The sequence below is a fragment of the Neltuma alba genome, unplaced genomic scaffold (genome assembly GCF_004799145.2).
Source record: "Neltuma alba isolate B1F8T4 unplaced genomic scaffold, ASM479914v2 tig00003123_pilon, whole genome shotgun sequence".
In the NCBI taxonomy this organism is placed as follows: domain Eukaryota; kingdom Viridiplantae; phylum Streptophyta; class Magnoliopsida; order Fabales; family Fabaceae; genus Neltuma; species Neltuma alba.
Window position 1 is genome coordinate 374,943 of NW_021633147.1, and position 24,354 is coordinate 399,296.

The window sequence follows — 24,354 nt, forward strand, 5'->3', positions numbered from 1 at the left end:
ACTTTATTGCAAAAGTTTTCTTATAAATACTAAACAGGGACTTTTAAATTGTTAAATTAAACTTGTTAATTTCTAAACGAGGTTTATGTATGAATAACAACAAAAATTCACAAATTTACAAGTTATTAACGATTCATAATAAAACTGTTGCAATAAAATTTTATTATTCAATAAAACTTTGCTGTTATCTGATGAAGACCTTTGTCGTTCGCCTTAAGGTTCTCAATCAAAAATAAATCCAAGTTATGTAGTATAGTGCAAACTCGGGTTATTTCACTTTTGGGAGCTTTTATTGATGACCTAAGCTAGACTAAATGCCATGCAATGCGATGACAGGGGGTTTGGTTTTTAATATTTTAAATGAATGGTGACTAAACTAAATGCAATGAAAACAAACCTAAGATACTATATTTTTGGTTTTTTTGGATAATGATGATGGAATGGAAATGAATGACAAGAAATCTCTTAAGAATGATTTTGATGGCAACCATAGTTCTCTTAAGATATTGGGAGTTTCACAGATCCATTAGGTATTCTTAATAACAACCTCAATAACTCATTGAGTCCAATGTTTAAATCAATGAACTTCATTAACGAAAATATTTTTGAGCTCCCCTAATGTGCAATTTAAGAATGATTAATGCAATTGGTTCAATGTAACCCACAATCAACTCAGTATCAATACACAACCATGCAAGATGAGAGAGAATCAAGAGAATTACCAAGAAATATATATGTGACCACATATATTTAAGCATAAAATTCTACATTAACCAATCCAACAACAAATATAATCATTAACCAATAATTACAGTAACAATCCCAAGTTTTTAACTAACAATTTACAACTCCTAGACCTAAAAAGCCATAAATCATAGCTAAAAATTGAAAATTGAAACTAAACTCCTCTTTGAAATCTGGAAACTCATGCCACTCCACCATTCTTCAAGATTTGTTAAACCCTAGCCCTCCATAGCTTCAAGAAAAACTCCAACCGAAGTGAATCTGTCAACCATGACAGTTGGGAGTGGAAGAAAATGAGATGGAGTAAAGGAAAGGTGAAGAAAATGGATGGGGAAGAAGATGGAGGTGGAGAGGCAAGAAGATGAGAGAATAGAGGTGTTGGAAATGATAGAATGGAGTTCTTAGAAGAAAATAGGGTTTCTAAGGGTTTTAGAGGTCAATCTGGGTCGGATCATATGAGTAGATGGTCTATTTTTGTGTTCTAGATCCGAATCTGACATTATTGATACGAGCGGCAAACTCAAAAGTTGGCTATGGTGAACTATTCCAGAAAGGAATTTTAGTGAGATTTAGAGAGTTTGCCGCGGCGAACTATTCCAGAAAGGAACTTCAGCAAAATTTTGATAGTTGTCTGCAACCAACTATTCCATATTCAATATTTTGACTTCTCATGTTGTGTAATGCTTTAGTCTTCAATCTTGACTCTAATTCTCAAGTGTCCTATAGTGAAAAACAACAATTTGAAGTATCGATTGTCCTAGAAATCAATTGAATACAATTAATAACTAATTATAACAATTTTACCCTAAAAAAGACACTAACTCAAAGTAAGGACTCTTAATCTAAATTAAGTACAATTATCATCAAAAGGAGCCAAAATCTATGATAAATACCCTTAAAATGATATGAAATAACATAGAACAATTGGGTTCAATCATTATCTAATCGCAATATAGGTCTAGAATTTAACAGGTTCGACTTAACAATTCACAAGTCCCCATTAGCTATTCATAACAAAATTTTCTAATAAGTTGCCGCCAAAATCGAAGCACCGGCCACTGCGCCAAGGTGGTGGATGAAACTCAGATCGCTCGCGGAGCTTAGTAGCATGTTACCGACAAATGTGATTTTAGATTAAAAAAATATCAAAGGATGGAAACTTGGCAAAAGACACAATATTTTAAGGAAAAAGACCCCATATACTTATTAGGGATTTGTTGAATTTGATGGACCAATTGATTTGAGCATTTCATTTGGAAGTAAATGGGATTTTCCCTTAGTACTAATGTGAAAAATAAAATGTTGATTTTGTTTTACCAGCAATTAAAATGTTGATTTTACTCTCCGCACAGGAGTCATAAAACATAATTGAATAGTAGTTAAATTAAAATAGGCACATACTTCCAAGACCGTATCATTGAGTGCCTCGCCTAAAAGCTCCCAAATAGAGCAAGATTCATTGCTTGATGGGTCACTAATGCTTCTTGACAGTAATGTAAGAATCACATATACGATCTCCTTCAACAAGTTCTTTAGCACGACAATTCAGGAACAATGAAAAATCTCTTTGAAATTGGCGGTAGTAAGCATCACGAACACTTGAAGGGCTTGTGCTTGCCATGCAAATATTGCCCTTATTATTTTCTACACCTTTTGGAACCTATATGGGAATGAAATGATACAAATTAATTAGAGGAAGAAAAACGTAACATCCAACTTTAATATATACTAATAGAGTTAATACAAAGACTGTAAATTACTACCGCTGGGTTTGTGACTCGAGAAAAACTGAAACATTTTTTTTAAAAAAATAACTTATCAAAACCAAATTTCAATACACGTGCTGAACCTATAAACAACATTAGAATTCACTGTTTAAAAATTCATAGTTTTCAAAAATATTGACTAGTGATGCACATTCAAACCCTGTCTTCAACTTAGTAATAATAAGAGACTTGGAATGATATTTTACTAATAGGTCCCTACCCAGATAATAAACTTATATACATAGGCTCACCATATTAATATGCTTAAATATAATGGCCATCTCGATTGAAGGCACTTACCAGCGTTAGGCAGAGTGCATGCCTCCATATGGAGGATACAAAAGTATTTATATATATATATATATATATATTAACAAGCATTTGCTACTTGCCAAAATAATTATAATATAAATATAATAAAATAATAAGCATATTTATACAAAAAGAAGTAAGCATTCCTACTCTTCTCACAGCCCACCTTGCTACTTTCTTGCCTTTGCTACCACCGGCCTTGGCTGTATCACATGTAAGGAAGGGTAAGATTTTGGAGAATTCCTGTAGTAGTAATTTCCATCAAACAAATATATAAATTACACAAAGCATGCAAAACAAGCAAAGTGGAATATAACTTTGTACGATAATATATGTTAAGCATTTATGTGCAATGACAGATAGACAAATTGAATAATTAATATGCAAGCAATTGGCAGATATTGCCCTATGTCCATTAGTTACAAGTGATCACAGCTAAATAATACATGAAAGGGGATAAGAATTACATGTTCTCATACTTGAAAATAGCAATATGGCATAAAAAGATATGCAGCAATCACAACACAATTGTAAGGTAGTAAGGAACTACCACATAGGTCTCCCTGCTCCTAATCAAACCTTATTGTCTTCCTTCCCTTATGCTTCTTTAGTGGGCTTTCACAAATATCAAAACCTATAATATTTGTAAGGGTAGATTAACACTTAATTCAATTATAGTTTAAGTTAAATACTTTCTTTGAATCCCAAATTTCTTTAGATTCTACTCTTACTTAATAGTTGGTCATCCTAGACAATGTTTCATATTCATAATATATAGCTTTGAAATCTTTTCCTTTCCTTTGTTATTCCAAACAATTACCTTTCTTAGTAACTAGCCATCTCGGTCAAAAATATTATACATATCACTTTTAAGGACAATAAGGTGCCCTTCATACATCAATCATCGAATCCCAATGACGTGAAATTAATTAAAATCCAACTTCACTGATTTTGCTCCCATGGCCGAGACACACAAATAGTTATCTATATATATAATTGCACCAATTGATTTTGTCTCATTTCCAGCCCAAGCAATTTCAATTTCTAATCATTTATTAATCTTCTTAAACTTTTGGTCTAGCATTCCTCCAACAATCTTTCTAATAACTTCTATCAATTGCCAGTTTTAACCCATACCTTAACCATTAATTGTGACCATAGAGAATTTTCCAAATGCATACTTTTAAATAATTTCCAAACACCATGACTACCAGTTTGTCCACTTACAATTTCCATCCGCCATTTGGAAACCTCAAACAAAGCTCAACAATAAATTTCAAATCAATTCCTAGCTTAATTTCTTTGATCCAAATAATATTTAATTCTAAGTTCAATTATTAAATCTCCAAAACTTCTTGTTGTTTTCATTCTACATATAACTTTTAGTCTACTCCTTACTTTTTTCTTAATCCTTTCCTCAATGCTTTTTTACAATAACCCCAAAATATTTTTGAGCTATCACTTTGAAATCTCAATGAATCTTATCATCAATTCAAAACCCCAAACTTCAACATTCGTATCAATTCTTAGCTTCCTTTATTTCCTATATCCTTTCGCCAAACACTTTGAATATCCTTTGACATTATATTCCAATTAAGCAATTACAATTTAATAACTTCTAAAACTCTCCAATAACTTAAAACCGATGACCTTCTAACTTCATTTAGGAAGTCTCTAATCTCTCCTTTAATTTATAACTTGATTCTTAATCTTCTCTTAAAACCTTTTGAAATCTTTAATCATGCTTAACTACCTCAAGCATTTACATAGGGATCCTTCTCAAAAATCCTAAAATTATTTTATACCCATACAAATGTTGAAATCAATTTTTAAATGTTTTTACTTCAAATCTGGAAATTTTCCAGATTTCCAACACATACCCAAGGCTAATCCTTAACAATCCTTGATCACTTTAAAGCACCTAAGTTTTTCTCCTTAAATCCCCCTAAAATTATATTTCCTATTTAACCTTTTAAATATAAAAATATACGGTCAACACCCAAACACTCACACTCACTTCCACAATCACCATTTCTTAATTGATCCTTTCCCATTACCCATAGTTTATTCACTCACACACATGTATACACCTTCAAACTCATTTACTTGTATTTCAACTAAGTAAAAAAAATCAATTCCCACAGACTTGAACGAGACACACCTATATATGCATATATTCTTCTCAAATTCATTTGCTTAATGCTCTGTTGAAACCAGTTGAGTTCTATCAATTATAGGTGTTTACAGGATGGGACGAGATCAGCCATCCTTGGAACAGGATTTCTGTCTTGTGTCCCATCCCATTCTGATTGTGGATGTCCCGACCAATTTTTTTAGTGAAGAAAATAGAACCAGATGAAGGCAGTGAACCAAAAATAAAAAATGACAAGAAGTAAACAGGAGCTGCGAATAAGAGTCCAGTAAAGATATAATATAAAGAAAAGAAAGAAAGAAACAAAAAAAAAAAAACCAATACATTGTACGCGCATGAGATAATCAAGTTTCAAGACACAAAGGCTGCATAATGAAGATGGAGAGCAAACCACTGCATGTGAAGGCAGCGAATTTCCTAGTCCCAATTTGAGAGACGCCATATGCTGTTGTGCCAAGTTATAAATCCTTTTTTATTTCGAAATTAATTTTGTTTGGGTTTTTTTTTGGGTTACAGAGGAGGCAAAAGCCAAAACAGATACAAAACTAAATAGGGGGGATATCGATCCCAAACACTCTTCAGACACAACACTTCTCAGGTGAGAAGGACAAGTAGCCAAGAGGATGGTTTTAGATAACCCATCCTTTGCGAACGAGTCTGCAACTCAGTTTTGCCGTCGAGAAATATGCACGATTTTGACCTCCCACTGGCTTTTGTTTTGTTTGGGTTTTAGATGTTTATCAAAAAGGACCAATGGCACTTTTTGAAATATATAGCCCAATAAAGATGGGGCTAACAATTGTCATATGCAATATGAGCCCAATAAAGATGGGGCTAACAATTGTCCTATGAAATTTGGTTCCAAGCGGCGTCACATCACGGTCCCATATTTTGTCTCGTTTTGGTTTATCCCATCCGAAAAAATTTCGGGACGGGATGATATGGCCGGAACGGGCCAACTTTAAACATTACTATCAATCAAACCGCATAAACAGCAATAACACACACATATATATCCGTATATTCACATTTACGATCTTTTAATTATCTAATTGCTTTTGTTATACCTTACACAGCCCCTTTTAAAATCTGGAAATTCCAGATTTTCAAAAATACTCACACGATAACCAAACAGTACATGCAAGCCTTCAAACATAGCCCACACAATCACACTGTTATGGACCATAATTTTATAGAACCCCAAAGACACAAAGTAGCAATAGCAGCCCCTATTTCGTCCATCACCAAGCAAAGCAAGCAAACTCACATGCAATATCATTTACCACCTGCACAATTTAGATTGAACTCCACTATGCTTGCTCTTACCTTTTCTCCCGCAACCTCCGATTTTCACATCATCATCAACCTCAGTTGGATGGGAAAGAGTTTAGGTGGTTTACCTCAGTTGGATGGGAATCCAAGTTTGCAAGCAAGGTAGCCTTCACCGATCACCCTCTTCCACCTTTGTTCTTCTTCTTCGGTCCTCCGTCACCCACAACATTCTCTCAACTCTCTTCCTCTGCTTCAGACCGAAAATGAGGATGGGAGAGAACCTTCTAACTGTTTATTGAGTGGTAAGGCACGTGTGGCATGTGGTTAAGAATTTCTGGATCATTTGCCCTTATATTCTTGTCCCTAATTTAACCCTTCTCTATTTTTCTTAAATTTTCGAACAACTCCAAAAATTAATCCCTTATATTGTTTATGGATTTTCTTTGTGCATTGGCTTCTTTGACTCTTAAAATAATTTCTCCAAAATTTTGGATAAAAAGTCAACTCCTAACTATTTTTGTTGAATTTTCCAAGAAAATAGAGCTTAATTTCACAAATTAATTGTTAATAATTCATTTTAAGAACTTTATACCTCAATTAACCTCTTTAACTCATAAAATAGTTATTCTAAAAACTTCAACTCAAAAATAATTCTCTAACTATTTTTTTTCTTGAATTTTCAAGAAATAGGTCTTCTTAATTGCCGAAATTAATTTTAAAATTATTTAAGTCACTTTTTGGGGAATAAAATTTTTCATAAAATTTCTAATTCCTCAAAATATTATTCTATGATTTTTTATAATTTTTTTACGTATTAAATAATTTTAATAATTTTTTATTGGTTCTCTTAAAATCTGAAAATTCAGGATGTTAAAAAAAAAAAAACCATGCCTAGTATACCTAAGAACTGATAAACATATCGATCCCAAACACTCTTCAGACACAACACTTCTCAGGTGAGAAGGACAAGTAGCCAAGAGGATGGTTTTAGATAACCCATCCTTTGCGAACGAGTCTGCAACTCAGTTTTGCCGTCGAGAAATATGCACGATTTTGACCTCCCACTGGCTTTTGTTTTGTTTGGGTTTTAGATGTTTATCAAAAAGGACCAATGGCACTTTTTGAAATATATAGCCCAATAAAGATGGGGCTAACAATTGTCATATGCAATATGAGCCCAATAAAGATGGGGCTAACAATTGTCCTATGAAATTTGGTTCCAAGCGGCGTCACATCACGGTCCCATATTTTGTCTCGTTTTGGTTTATCCCATCCGAAAAAATTTCGGGACGGGATGATATGGCCGGAACGGGCCAACTTTAAACATTATATCAATCAAACCGCACATAAACAGCAATAACACACACATATATATCCGTATATTCACATTTACGATCTTTTAATTATCTAATTGCTTTTGTTATACCTTACACAGCCCCTTTTAAAATCTGGAAATTCCAGATTTTCAAAAATACTCACACGATAACCAAACAGTACATGCAAGCCTTCAAACATAGCCCACACAATCACACTGTTATGGACCATAATTTTATAGAACCCCAAAGACACAAAGTAGCAATAGCAGCCCCTATTTCGTCCATCACCAAGCAAAGCAAGCAAACTCACATGCAATATCATTTACCACCTGCACAATTTAGATTGAACTCCACTATGCTTGCTCTTACCTTTTCTCCCGCAACCTCCGATTTTCACATCATCATCAACCTCAGTTGGATGGGAAAGAGTTTAGGTGGTTTACCTCAGTTGGATGGGAATCCAAGTTTGCAAGCAAGGTAGCCTTCACCGATCACCCTCTTCCACCTTTGTTCTTCTTCTTCGGTCCTCCGTCACCCACAACATTCTCTCAACTCTCTTCCTCTGCTTCAGACCGAAAATGAGAGGATTCTAACTGTTTATTGAGTGGTAAGGCACGTGTGGCATGTGGTTAAGAATTTCTGGATCATTTGCCCTTATATTCTTGTCCCTAATTAACCCTTCTCTATTTTTCTTAAATTTTCGAACAACTCCAAAAATTAATCCCTTATATTGTTTATGGATTTTCTTTGTGCATTGGCTTCTTTGACTCTTAAAATAATTTCTCCAAAAATTTTGGATAAAAAGTCAACTCCTAACTATTTTTGTTGAATTTTCCAAGAAAATAGAGCTTAATTTCACAAATTAATTGTTAATTCATTTTAAGAACTTTATACCTCAATTAACCTCTTTAACTCATAAAATAGTTATTCTAAAAACTTCAACTCAAAAATAATTCTCTAACTATTTTTTTCTTGAATTTTCAAGAAATAGGTCTTCTTAATTGCCGAAATTAATTTTAAAATTATTTAAGTCACTTTTTGGGGAATAAAATTTTTCATAAAATTTCTAATTCCTCAAAATATTATTCTATGATTTTTTATAATTTTTTTACGTATTAAATAATTTAATAATTTTTTTATTGGTTCTCTTAAAATCTGAAAATTCAGGATGTTACAAAAAAAAAAACCATGCCTAGTATACCTAGAACTGATGATAACCACACCCACAAATTGGTGAAAAAATCAATCAATAAATATATATATATATATATTAACCGTTAACTTTAATTTTTTAATGAAAAATGTGATATTGCTCTTTTTTTAACACTTCCAAGAAAACATTTTTAAGCCGGAAAAATATTCCAAATACTTACCACCCCTTCGCGAATACATCCTTGGCAAAAATAATCCTTAACCCCCTATATATATGGAGAATACATAAATTACTCAATAATCTTACTCAAAAAAATTGGTAAATAATATTTACAAGAGAATGATTTAATAACCATATTCGAGACATCCAATGAAGACTTTAGGAGGAATGACCAGAATGCACAAAACTAGCTGAAAGAATCCTGTCATAGAAAGAAGCAGGAAGGCCAGTGATGAAGCACTGACCAATCCCACCTACAACTTGGGTGCATAAATTTTGTTTGAAGCCTTCAAGAGACTTGAAAATGTTGTTAAAGTCATTGCCGGCAAGATCATTAAATAAGATTATATATATATATATATATATATATATTCTGAAGATTCATGGCTTATAAGCTCTCTCCAAAACATCTCCACAGTTTAGATTAGTTTGCAAGTCATAACAAAGTGTTTGGTCTTAAAGAGCAGCCCAAGTCTGCAATTGCTAGGCTTTTAGGGAGCATTTCTTCGTCGATACTCCTCATAGCTTCATCTCTGATCGGCTTTGTTTTGGAAATCACCTTTTGCTGTCCATACCAATTATTATCCGTAAGTATCTGTAGTAGTATATTTATTTTATGGATTTTCTTATGCATTCATGGAAACATAAGGATATTATAAAGTTATATATACTACCTCTAGTTCTAAATGTAGGAACTATTAGTTGAGGGGTTTGTTTTAATTTTAAATAGGGTAAAGGGTCATTTTTACCTTTAAGAGGAGATGTGGGTATTTGAGGTTTTTTTCTTTCTGGCTCAAAGTCACTCTAGAAATGTTTTTTTTTTTAAAAAAAAAAAGCAATGTCGCTCTTTCCTTTAAAAAACAAACTTTAACCATTAAAAAAATTAACACTAATCATTAATATTTTTAATGGAAAGGGAGATTGCTTCTTTTTAAACATTTTTAGGGCGATATTGAGGAAACAAATACTTTTGGATACTCATGGCATTTTTGCGAATACTCATGAGGAAAAAAATTATCCTTAACACTTTTAAATGGAAAACCCCAATCCACTTGCGTTTCAAATTTATGATTAGTTTACCTAATTATCTCTATTAATTGTAATATTAAAATATTCATCAATGGAGATAATGAGTAAATGAGGTACCTTGATTTAGAAAAACTAATACACATATATTATAAATAGCTAACTCAACTACTGTTCATAATATTTCTAATGAATTATCTATTTCCTATATTTATGATAGCAATATATGGTATTGCTAATTAAGCATCCAAATGAGTCATTTATTTTTTAATTATAGATTTATCTATTTTTTAAGCATCCCAAAAGTCAATAATTCTTGCTACGCACCACACCCAGCGTTCCCTCACAATACTTTGTATTCCTTCTGTTGTCGTACTCATGGTCCCCTTTTCGCATTATAAGGTCATTACTTGTATAACCAAAGGGGATTCAGAAATCACCTTCAGTGTGTTAGGATTAGCAGTAGAGGAACAAAATTGATAAAAAATAATGATTCTGAGTATAATAGATTTTGTTATATAAGGTTTTGGAAAGTGATATTAAAATGTCGAGATTGCTGTTAGAATCACTTTTTTATACATAAGTTCTAACAACACCAACAACTAGCCTTATATCCCACTAGGTAGGATTAATTATGTGAATCACACAATGCTATTATATTCTATCAATAACCAAATTTTTAGATAGGTTGTTAACCAAAGGATTTCGTTCACTGACTACATTGAACGTCTCCTCGCCAGTATTCCTCTGCTCTGTTTTAAATGACTCGCCTCACTTATGTTGTTACCATGTAGTGAGAATTCAATAATCAAATCTTGGTTCCATTGCATATCAAAACCGAGGTTTTCATAGAAAATTAATTTTTCACATATAGATCTCAAACATGCACAAAATAGTTGCATTTTTAGGAAGAAGTTGGTGCTTCTATCAAATAAAGAAATCAGGGCCCCTTCATTAATTGAGGATAGGGAAAGAGATAGGGTGTCAGTCTCCCCATGACTCCACCCATCCCTCCTTTATTTCAACAGTCTGGCCATGAGAGAATCTATCACTCCTTTTAGTGTGGGATAAGTTTTCTAAGATGTTTTTTTTTTTTGGGGCTTATTGAAAATCTACATGCGTGTTTGTTTATAAACGGACAAAGTTGCTTGCTCGTTTATTATTTAGAAGAAAATTGAAAACTTTTTGTCTCCTTTGTTGAAGGGCCTGCATCGAGGATTCAAAATGGCAGTTGTGTCTGCCATGACCAGAGACAGGTTTCATATATATACTAATACCCTATAAACCTTGATGATAAATTTAATAAATAGTTTAAATTGTGTTTTATCGTAATTTTAATACTTAATGTTACCTTTTTTGTAACTATCTATTCACCATGTAATGTAAATCACAAGTGCACGGGGTCGCAAATAGTATAAAAGTATTGTTCCTTCAAAGATTAAAGCCAAACGAGTTAAAATCACAATTGTGCTCTAATCTGAAGTGAAAACATTTGGAAATAAGATTTATTTTCACAGAAATGGTTTGAAAACAAATAGAAAAATAGAGTTCGACACTTGAATTCAAGACAATTTAAAACCTAGGATTATCTCTTAGTCTTGTATTTTATAAAATTAAATTTGATTAAAAAAATCTCCATTAGTGTTTTAATGATAATGTTATCCCAAGGTTCACAAACAGTTGATTAAGCTTTTTTAAGTCATAACCAAACTTTGCAATTTTGATTAGCTTTTACAATCTCTTGTATTAGTTGAAAAGATTACTATTGAAAATCAAAACCTCATTTGAATAATGTTAGGTCAATAGATATACCTCTATTGTATCAACAAACCATCTATTTAATAGATAAATTTTAGGTCTAGTATGATTTTATCCAAGTTCTACAATTCGTTTATCTTTCTCAAGCTTAAATCAACTAAACAAATCAATCCAAGCAATGACCGATAATAAAGAAAAATTTAACTCAAGGTAAAAATAACATACTTATTATTAACACTAAAGAGAGATAAATAAAGTCTTAATTCATACAATAGCTCAAAGTAATCCTAGAACAACCTAACTAGCTATTCGCGTTCATCAGATAACCACGATATATACATACATTGCAGCCATTGATGAAATTGAGAAGAAGAGAAGAAAACAAAAGAAAAGAAGCTAATATTATATTGGAGATCCAAATATCTTCAAAACTCAACGCCTCAAGCTCCCAAGCCTCCAAAACATTATACTCTAGTAGAGAAGTCATCCAAACTAGTTTGAAAGTCAAAGAATGTCGAAAAATTGCAAGTCCTCCACTTTATAAACTCTTAAGTCCCGTTCGGTAAGAAGCATTGAAAATGAGGTATTGAGATTGTGATTGTAATTGAAAAAAATCATTAAAATAGTATTTAGCATAAATAATTGCTTATTATATGGGATTAGGCAAACCCATAGAGGTGGGATTGAGAAATGCCACTATCTCATATAACAAGTAACTTATGTATATATTTGTTTCAAAGAAAATTTAACTGGACTGATTCAATGTAATAGAAATGGAATTAATCTAATTATGATTAACATAATATGATTTAATTAAAATATAAAAAAATAATCATATATAATCATGATAAGGATAATATTTAAATAAAAAATGAATTACTCCAAAAGTTAATTAAAAATTCATATATAAACCATAGATAATTCAACAAAAAAAAACATTGCTAAAGTATAAATTTGATTGGCTGCAAAACAATGCCGTTTCAGATTCAGGAAGAGGAGAAAAAAACAAAATCCAAACTTAATCAATCCATCCATAACACTTGATTGTACTGGTACGGGAGACTGGTTTCATGGATTCACTAGTTTGACTGATTGATTTAGGTTGGATTTTAATTTATACTCCTTTAATTATTAATGTAGACCTAATTAACTAATTTGAGTATATTAAAATATTATTTAAATTAGTTAATATGATATGTTTTTCTCTAAAATACTCTAAGTATCATCCTTAATTCCCTTCCTCCCTCTCCTATTTGATTACTGTTAGAAATATTAATAGGGTGAAAAAAAATTGATAAACATATGAAATAGATCTTATATATAGCATCAACATACTCCTCAATTAGGTCCTATGTTAAGAACTGGATGATAGCATATCGGGAGATATTCCATACAGAGGTCCTAAAGCCCAACAATCCATCCAAGTGTTCATATTTCAACAACTCATATGCTATAGTGGCTTTGGAAGTAGCCTTTCATATGTCACATCTATAAACACTTTGGATAACCTCTTGGGTTTCAGGACCTTTGTATGAAATGTCTCCTGTTATGCTATCACCGAAGGAGTATTATGATTAAATTAGAATATATAATTAAATTAGAATATACGTATGCATACCTCCAAGACCATTTCATTGAGTGCTTTGGCTAAAAGCTCCCATATGTAGCAAGATTTATCGCATGATAGGTCCTCACTGCTTCTTCCTAAGAGTGTAATAACCATACGACCCCCTTCACCAAGTTCCTCAGCACGGCACTTGAGAAACAACGAGAAGTCTCTTTGAAATTGATGGCAGTATGCATTTTGGACGTTTAAGGGACTCGTCTTTGTTATGCAAATATTACCCTTATTGTTCTCTGCACCCTCAGGAACCTATAGGAATGAATTAAAAAACACAAAAGATTATTTTAAAGGGGGAAAAGTTCGTGAATAATTTTTTTTTAAGAAATACAATTTTAATAATCATTATATATATTGATATAAAATGATATTTTGAAAGTGAAAGTGAAAATAAAACGAAAGTGAGGTTTAAAGACACTTTTAGTATGTCCATGAAAATTTGTTATAATCTTTAATTGATATATGTGTTTATAGTTACATGAAACACTAAAATGTCCTTCCAACAAAAAAAAAATCATTCTCGATCTCCTACCAAAAACAGGCTTGAAGCCTCTAATATGTCTTTGTTTAATGCTCTCTAATGCCTTTTAAAATGTACAAACTTCCTAAATGGTTTTTTTTAATTTTTCTTTTGATAATTAGATTCTAGAAAAAATCAGTAATATTTTGATATCTTATGACAATGAAATGATGCCGTTTTTAATGATTTTTAAAAGAAAATAAATAAAAATGCATAATTTATTAATTAGGAAATTACAAAGTATATTAAGGAGAGGCACATTATAGGCCCCAGACATCCTTCAACACAAAGCATCTACCAGTCAGAAGTAATTGAAACCATAAACGAAGAAGCAATCAAAGCCATGAAACCAAGAAATAGCAGAAAATGCAGAAACCATGGGAAGCCACATTTCAGAATTAAAATCCTAATAAGAAGAGACAATAAAATCTCGATGAAATCATAAGGCAAGAGCTGGCTACCATGAGCACCCTAGCAAATTATTAGAAAGTAGAAACGGTTGGTGAAAATGAAACTATAAATCAGAAATCACTATCAACAGAACCCTTGGAACCAAAATCAAAAAATGAAAAAAAAAAAAAAAAGGAGTTGAGGAGGTGTCAAGTAGTGGCCCTAAACTAGAAATCGGTTAGCTTAACTTGTAAAGGCTGAGAGGGGTGGGAAGAGGAAGAGGGGGGAAAGTTAGGTTAGAGGCTGAGAAGAGGATGACATTGTTGGTTAGATGGAAGTAGATGGCAAAGCGCAAAAAGGTCCAAGAATTAGCCTTAAATATAATTCTCCAATGTTCATGATGAGAAACGTGAAGGAATTCCATGCATGGGTTTTGGTGGAACTGGTGGCTTCCATACTTGGAAACATCAATGCTAACCCAAACAGGCAAAATTTTGGAGTTCCAGTCCAATAATTTTACAAAAAGGGGCATGAAAAGTATCTCAGCTACCTACGAATTGACAATAAGTAAATATTCAATAATCATAGTACGTAAGTAGAAAAACATACTCCTCTCATCCTATTTATAAGGCACATGTAACATGTTTTATTAAAATCAGAAAAAACCTTAGATATATATCATTATATTAACTCTATCATAAAATTTAACGAATTTTCAATTTTGTCCTTGTTTAATTCCAAAAAAAAAAAGGTCTACAGAACAACAAATTAGGGGTAAAATTGTGCTTTAAGGACAGAAAACACACACACACACACACTCTCTCTTCCCCAATAAATAGGACAAGAGTACTGATTAATCTTGCAAATAGAGAGTGATTAAGTACACATACTTGAGATAGCCAATGAAGACTGGAGGACGAATGAACAAAATGCAATGAACAAGCAGGAAGAATTCTGCCATAGAAAGAACTTGGAACCCCAGTGATGTAGCATTGATCAATCCCATCATCTGCCACCTGGCCCCTTAGCTTTTGCTTGAAGCATTCAAGAGACTTGAAGATGTTGTTAAAATCGTTGCCTGGGAGGTCGTTCAAGAAGATGATGTATTCTGGAGATTCATGGTTTAGGTCTCTACTTAGCATCTCCACAATTTCAATCAGTTCATAAGTCACAAACAGTGTGTTTGGTCCACAAGAACAACCCAAATCTGCAATTGCTAGGCTTCGAGGGAGCTTTTCTCTATAGAAGCTGGATATGGCTTCCTCTCTTATTGGCTTCACTAAAGAAAGCACCTTTTTCTGTCCATGTCAATTTTGTATGTAAATTAAAAATATTTTTAGTACTTACATACTCCCTCTGTCCGTTATTATAAGATCCACTTAACTATATTAAGTGGTTTAAGAAAACTGTTAAAATTAGTTAAAAGTAAAAAATATGTTGAAAATGTACTTTTTCCCTCCAAATATACCCTTAATTATAAGTGGGTAGGTGTGAGTGAGGAAAAAAATGGGAGACATTGTATGAAAAAAAGATAGTGAGAGAGAGAGAGTATATTAATTAAGAGTAAAATGGGTAAAGACGCATTTATTGTTTAAACAAACTCAAAAGGGATCTTATAAAAAGAAACAAACCAATTCAAAAAATTGAATCTTATAATAAGGGATGGAGGGAGTATGTATTACCATATTTGTGAATTTTCCTACGCCTTTATATGAACATATATGCATGCAGCAGGAATGTTATAGAAATGGTCTTTTTGACTGGGTTTAGAGCCTCTAATGTGCCTTCCTCTAATATTTTTTGTAATACCCCAGCCTCTCAAATACCGTTTTTCTTTTTCCTTTTTTTTTGGATATCTTATGTGCACAAAATGATGCGGTTCTGAATTTTTCTTATGATTTTACAAAGGAAAAAAATACTCCAAAATTTCTTGCCCATATATGAGATATCAAAACATCGCTCATTTTATATAGAATCTAACCAACAAAAGGAATAAAAACATTTGGAAGTTGCCGTTTAATTACAAAAGACACTAAAAACTATTAGAAGGAGGCACATTAGAATTAGAAACTCCAAACCAGATTCAACGATGAAGCAAGATATATACGTGCCTGTAATAAGGAATTGTTAGCATAACTTGTTTCTCCAGTGCCAGCATTCATGTGAAACACTCGAGCCATGTCCATCCTGGGATTTATGCTTGTTACAACTATGTTCCTCACGCACTTAGCTTGATGGGAAACCAAATTCTCTGTATGGCGGCTAAAAAGTTTACGGCCAGAGACTGGAGAATAGTGATTAATGGTGGAGAAAGTGACTCTGGCCTCTTGCTACTTCCTACCCCTTGTGGCAGAAGCATTAAATAGACTCTTTCTGTGGCTCTTGTTCATACACGAACGATTGCGGAACCCACCAAATTTAATTGAGAAAAATGTGTTTGGTTGGGTGTTGAGTCTCACAGGCTGTACATTCTCCTTCTCCTTTTGGTATCAAGCACCTAGGTTTTTTTTGGGGGGGGGGGTGGAAGAGTAGTTATGCATATTTAGTCATTAAGTGAAGCATTTAGCATTTTCAATGTCTGAAGAATAAATAAATACAATATTTTATAAAGTGTCTGAAAATAAAGTGTCTGAAAAATAAATAAATGTGTATTTGTTTCTTTAACTTTACACAAAATTTCATTTTGATCTCTTAATTTTATAAAGCATCTTTTAGCATTCTAACCCAAAAATGCTGACATTGGAATATTAAATGCTGGCTAAACATTATCAAAAGTTAAGATATTAAGTTCGATTTTTTAAAATAACAATGATTGACAAAAACAAAATCATTATTTGAGACTAACAATGTTAGAATTAAAGGATATAAAATATATTTTAACAAATTAACTGAAATCTTATATAGAATTAGAAGATCAAATGCGCAATTTTAGCTTCTTGTTTTTTTTTTTGTTTAAAAAAATTTGATGAGGTAGAGTTATGTAAACGACCAAAAGGAGTGTTCTTTTCCGACCATCTTCCTCATTTCATTAGTGGCGTCAAAAATTTTTGTGATCGTTGGATCGCAATAAGTGGAAAGACAGTGCGAGTCGCTGTCTCTTCATTCATCTTCTGCTCGAGGCTCCAGCTTTTTTTTAATTTTAATTTTATTTAATTTATTGAAAAACGAGAAAAAAATAAGAGATATAGAATGATTTAATTTGTAAAGGTAAGAGAAAAAACTTTAATAAAAGTAAAATTAAATTTTTTTATTAATTTAATAGATTTTTTTGATATGCATGAAGTGTTTGGCTCGTAGATCGGTGGCCGGTCTAATTCATCATCACACCAGCTACCCTTTTTTGAGCTTTCTTTCTGCTGTGCAGGATGGTAGCTAGGATGCTATAGAAGGGTCAAAACAAAAAAGATTTTCTTTTTATTCAATTAACACGACCCTTCTAAATATGGAATGTTTCATGTATGTTATTCCAACTGGTTATATTTTACTTTCATCCCATTTTCTTAAAAATCCCAGGACCCCAACCAAGAAGATCCTGATCCAGAGCTCGAAGAATACTACTACTCAAGGAGACACTATGACTCAGATGATCCTGACCCAGAAGGCATCATGAACCTATCCCCTAGCCATGAGCCTATCTATAAAGACTAAGGGACATCATCATCAGGAAATCTCCTTTTTAGATACTCTGAAGATAAGGTGGGACCTGCCAGATTCCCACTTTATATCGTCATCTACTTTTACTTTAATAAAGTAGCTTTATAAAAGTAGCTTTATTAAAGTGGTTTGTCCTGTAGTTTATTTCGTCCTCTTGTAATCATTAAAGTAAACGTCATCATTAGGATAGGTCATGTATTAAATGGCTCCACTACTCATTCAATTGACTTTGGCCCCACCGTAGTAACCTGCATCTACGCTCTTGCCTCCTCCACTTATTCCATATTTCCAACTTACTCTGTTCAGTCTTTTTCATAAAAGCTTAGTAATTAAATTATGCGGTTTAAAAAAATAATAAAAACTAATAAATATGAAAGACATGAATTTTTTCTTAAGTATGTCCTTATTTATAAAGGGCAAGTCAGAAAAAAAAGTATGAAAGAAAATATAGTATACAAAATTATCAACTTTTTAATTAACGTAATATGTAGAATTAATTGAGAAAAATGGTAAAAAAAATATTAAATGTTCAAGCAAATACAACTGGATTTTATTAAAAAAAAATCAGGAGAACTTAAATTTGAAGATCTTAATGAAGGAGGATCAAAAGTGCCTGTCAGAGCTTAATTATTGTGGAGGGTTGAGCACTTATCTCTAGGCTCCAGCTTTTTCACAAGGGTCCCCAACGCCATGGGAAGTGGAAGGTGGAGTCTTTACCATGTCTTTTCGTATAGGATTTATTGAAGGGAGAATGATAGCTATCCCCATAAAATTTTGTTAAAAGAGAAGTTGCAAATACAAAAGTCACAATTAATTGCGAATAAAAAATTAATGACAGTTAAGTCTCATAATTAATCACGAGTACCAAAAACAAAAAAAGACATTTCCACAATGAGACTTCTAGGCTGGTTGTTGTGAGAATAGTGTAAGAAGTGTGATCGTGGTATTTTCATAAGTAAAATGCCAGACTGTTAAGACTTTTTTATACTAATTCCATTAGTAACCAATGTAAAAAGAAATACATTTTCCACCAATTAAAGTGACAACCTTTACAAATAGTAGTTATTTAAATTATTTGATCTGTTTAAATCAATTACTTTTAACATTGGTTGCCGTGTACACATACCATGTTCATTCGCGCTCGCACCTTTGTCTTCAGAAACTCTCAGCGTCTTCAATCTGAGACTTTGTGTTCAGAGATCAATCTCACTTTCGTGTTCATGTTCAATCTATCGCCTTTGAGCAAATTGTTAGTGTTAGCAAAGACTATTCGTTCTCCTCTTCAACTTCAGTGTTTTTGTTTTATTATTATTGTTGGTTTCAAACAGGCTGTATTTGTAATTGTGCTGGATTTCTGTCTTCTTGTTTTTTTTTTTTTGTGGATTTGTGGGTGATCATTGCCATTTTTATTATTTTTCGCAAAGAGATTGTTACATGCATAATCCTCCTCAAGTAGCAGTATAAATATTCCCCCTTACCACCCTCCAGTTATTAATATAAGAGTTTGTTGAAGGGTTGGACTGGATTCTAAATATATTACTTCAATCCATTTTGTCTTTTAAATTTATAGCTTTCTTTCTGAAATATCCCTATTGATTGTAAGGGGTTCTTGCCAAGAGGTGGGTTCCAATGCACATGATTAGAGGGAATAGTTTAGGGAAGTCAACATACAATTAATCAATTTAACTAATTTTTTTAGCCTTCTCAAATTAGTTATCTAGCTCTTATATTATGGATTGTGGGTACTAATTTCCATTTCATCTGTTATTCATTTCATCAAATTTTTGAAACCATTGACACTTTTGCTTGAGGAGTGAGGACAACAAAATTGCTCAGTATGGTTGCCACCTGAATTCCACGTGATCTAAATGCCATCACACATCTAAATACTCCTCTGGTCCTATTTATAGGACAGAGAGAGAAGGTTTTTTTTTATCCTATTTATAAGTCACCTCATTAACTTTTTACTATGACTTTACCATATTGTCCTTCATTTATTATGATGTAGATAGTTACTTTTTTGAAAAAGGTATATATTAAATAGGGGTAAAGTTGGAAAGTTGTTATATTTTAATGAGGAGTTAATGCAGTTTAAGGTTTTTCTTGGTCTGTGTGAAACTTGTTGGAAGTGCCTTATAAATAGGACCAGAGGAGTAGATCTTTATTATGGATATATACCACTTCGCTCTTAAATGCAGGTCACTTATAATCATTTTTTTAATTTTATTTTTATTTAACTCACTAAAGAGTGAGAAAGAAATGAGAGATATAAAAATGATTTAATTTGTAAAGGTAAGAGAAAAAATGTTAATAAAAATAAAATTAAAATTTTTTGTTAATTTAATACATTTTTTGATATGCATGAAGTGTTTGGCTCCTAGACCGGTGACCGGTCTAATGCATCATCACACCAGCTACCTCTTTTTTGAGCTTTCTTTCTGCAGTGCAGGATGGTAGGATGCTATAGAAGGGTCAAAACAAAAAGATTTTCTTTTTATTCAATTAATGTGACCCTTCTAAATATGGAATGATTCATGTATGTTATTCCAACTGGTTATATTTTACTTTCATTCCATTTTCTTAAAAATCATTTTGAACTGAAATTATATTAAATGGCTCCCCACTACTCATTCAATTGACTTTGGCCCCACTGTAGTAACGTGCAACCACCCTCGTGCATGCCCCCTCCGCTTATTCAATACTTCCAACTTACTCATTTAATCCTTTTTATAAGAGCCTAATAATCAAATTATGTGGTCTATAAAAACAGGAAAAAGTAATAAATATGGAAGACATAAACTTTTTCCAAGCATGTCTTTATTTATAAGGGGCAAGTGAAAGACAAAAAGTATGAGTGAGAATGTACTATATAAAATTATCAACTTTTTAATTAGCGCAATATATAAAATTAATTGAAAAAAACGGTAGAAAAAATATTAAATGTTTAAACAATCACAACCGGCATCTTATAAAAAGAATCAAGAGAATTTAAATTTGAAGTTGTTAGTGGAGGAGCATCAAAAGTCCCTGTCAGTACTTATTGGGGAGGGTTGAGCATTTATCATGCATGTCTTCTCGTGTATGGGGTTTATTGAAAGGGAGAATGACAGATCGGGCCAAAATTTTCGTTTAATGACAGCTAGGCCTGAAAATTTTGGTAAAAGATAACTAAGTTGCAAATAATTATTTAAACAGTTAAAAATACAAAATTCAAAATTGCACATCAATAATTAATTAAAGTTAAATGAAGATTGAGGTGATTGTGACATTTCCCACCGATTAGGCTGTGATTATATGCATTAATTGCACATGTGGGTATGTTATGTAATTGCACCAAGTTGGGAAGGGTGTGCCTGGCATGGGTGTGTGCTGTGGGAGCTTAGAGTTTCTTTTTGGGTGTGTGAGTTATGGTGGGGATGGAATTGTGTAGTGGCAACAATGGAGAAGGAGGGTTCAGGGACAACAAGTATGTGTGTGTGTGTCTATATATATATATATATATATATATATGAAGGATTCGATGCTAATTAAGGATGAAAGATTGCAAGCAAAATGGTAATTCTTGTGTTCACAACGATCTCTCGTTCTATAGCAAGTCCTTTGGGTTTCAATATTCTTGATCTATTTTTTGTCCTAAAGGTTGTATGTTCATTATATTTGGGCATTGGTACCAGGCCGGCTTTTTATTTACTAGTATGGGTTAGGTGTCACTATCCAAAATCTGAACGATCACCGGCACATAGACTACGTCAAGACAACACCGCTTAGCCTAGCCAGCCTAAATTAATAGACAACCATGACAACACAATCTATAAGAAACCAACCCTTAAAATTGAATAATGACTATGTGTGCATCCTGTAGAGTACCAAACTCAAAGCAAAATAATCAACCTTAGTCAATAATTATTCGAACGTCAATTAACAAATGTTTGACATAAATTTCAAACAGACTCATAATGCTACAATACTAACTCTCTCATAGTAGTCACAACGTCATGTAATATTACGTGGGCTTTATTCTATCTTGTCCTTCCTATCGTGCTCGCTAGGTTCGACACCAGAGTGCTTTACTCAGCTGCATGCTAATTTGTAAAATAATGATGGCTAGGTCTCAAAAAAACTTGTAAAAGATAAGCTGCAAATAATGATTTACACAATTATAAATACAAAAGTCAAAATTATTGCAAATCAAGAACTAAACAATAAATGGAGATTGAGATAGTAATTACGTTCCCATTAAATGTATTGTTTATGTTTGTTTAAGGTTATATTGAAAGTTTGAACAAAAAACATAAAGGTTAATGAACTTCTAAGGATTGAATTTAGAGAGTTAAATAATTCTCCATGTGGGAATGTTATGTAACCCCTCTTCCGGAACCCTATATCCTTCACAATACTAAAACAACGCTTGAGGCTCATAAACATGAAACCGCGCATAAGCTTAGGGGGCACTTTGTCCCAAATCACAGTCCAGTCATCAATAAAACATATACTACCATATTAATATGAGAACTAGTTGAAAGTTATATTTTATTCTACATATAAGATCTCTTATAAGAGAGAGAATAAAGAAATTATTAAAATAAAGATATATTGAGTATTAAAATAAGTAATTAGGAGGCAAAATATGAAACCAATTAAAAAATTTGAGACATTTTACAAATGTTTCTTATAAATATAAACAAAGTAGAAATGATACTTGCTTCTTATAAAAATGAACGGAAGGAATAACGTGTTTATATAAAGCTAACCCAATACTTAGAAATCTCAGAAGTGGAGCTGAGGCCTTGATATATCCAAACTTTCTAAAACTTTTTGAGCATAAATCCAGGTTTCATCCATTTAGTCTCTTCTTAAAAGAAAAAGAAAAGTGTCTGCTCAAACACATATATTTCGCAGTTCTCGCGTTTGCTTTCAAGAATTTTACATTGACCCGCACAGAAAAATCTCCTGACACTGGAGTCATAACAATCTATAAGGATACCACATTAATTAAACTCAAGATCACTAAAATTAAACATACCAATATTGGAAAAAAACTGACAAATAATAATTTCTTCATTACACAAATATCGATCATCATCACCAATAATATGTCGTAGAAGCATGTATTCGTAGGGTGCTTCAAGTTGTCTTGGGCAAAAGATACAGCGAGATTGAGGAAGACGGTTTTTTTCCTTAGACATACGACTGTTATTATTGTTGAGTTCTTCATCCTCCCATGCTGTCTTCCAACTAACTTCAAATGCCTCCAAGTGATTCAAAGTGAAGGAACTTTCTCTTACAATCTCCAGTTGTGTTTTCCCTTATGAGAGACAGGTTTCATGGTTCATCCCCTTTAAACCCAAATGTTAAACGATTTAACTCAATGGGTATGGTATTTTTGCACCATTTCCAAAACTTTATGAGTAACTTTACACCCAATAAAAATTTAATTTAATACTTATTTTATATAAAATAATTTAAATATAAGATTATTAATATTACTTTTTTATTACTATCATCATTAAAAATAATTTTCATTTCAGTTTAAAAAGCTAAAAACAAGAACTTGGACAATTTATGAGGGTAAATTGATAATGAGCACCCAATAATTTAAATATTGGCAACATATGAGAGTAATAAAAAAACACCATATCTCTTGAAGGACATGAAAAGCTAGACGACCTTTCTTCTTACCTGAACAAAAAAAGAAAGTTAGATGAAAATGACCCTCTCTTTTGAGCCTATTTAAAACTTCTTTATCTAGAATCATACATTGACCCACACGGAAAAATCTCTTCACACTGTAGTATCACCACAAATTATAAGGATACAACGTTAACTTAAACTCAAGATTGCTAAGAGAACAAAAACACAAGACTAACAAATATATAGTACTCTTCCAGTCCTAAATATAAGACCCATTTTGTAGTGTAATTTACACTACAAAATGGGGCTTATAGACCGGGGGAGTAATTTATTCACACACATGTCAATCAAACATGCATGCGTTGGTTGCTTCAAGCAGTTGTTTTCGTCAAAGATATTGCGAAAATGTACAGGATGGTTTTTTTCCTTAGACATACAATCAGCTAATATATGTTGGTAGCGATCAAAAACATCGTCAATTATAGGTTCTCCAAAGTGGCACACAAGAAGAGGTTCAGCCACAGCTCTCACTAATTGTGCAACTATGTTTCCATCACTGTAATTAATGTCGAGTTTGTCATCACCACAACCTGCCTTCCAAGTTACTTCAAATACGTCACTATAAAAAAAATAGACTTTAGACGACAACTTTTAGTATCGACAAAAAAAGTCACCACTGAAAATCCACTTTCAGCGGGGACAATAAAAAGTCGCCAATAAAGGTAAGACTTTCAGCGGCAACAAAAAAGTCACCGCTAAAAGTGGACTTTCAGCAATGACACTAAAAAGTCGCCACTAAAAGTAAGACTTTCAGCAGCGA

The 24,354-nt window shown here is 32.6% G+C and overlaps 1 protein-coding gene across 1 annotated transcript in view; it reads right to left on the minus strand.

Moving 5' to 3' along the window:
- Positions 1-16,534, minus strand: part of LOC114740348 (salicylate carboxymethyltransferase-like) — a 92,276-nt gene extending 75,742 nt beyond the window's left edge. The window contains exons 1-3 of the mRNA XM_028928490.1: positions 16,361-16,534; positions 15,140-15,547; positions 13,337-13,591 (exon numbers count right to left, since the gene is read on the minus strand). Coding sequence (XP_028784323.1) covers positions 13,337-13,591; positions 15,140-15,547; positions 16,361-16,435 — 738 coding nt within the window. The 5' untranslated portion in view covers positions 16,436-16,534. The remainder of the gene's footprint in view (positions 1-13,336; positions 13,592-15,139; positions 15,548-16,360) is intronic.
- Between the last annotated feature and the right edge of the window lie 7,820 nt (positions 16,535-24,354).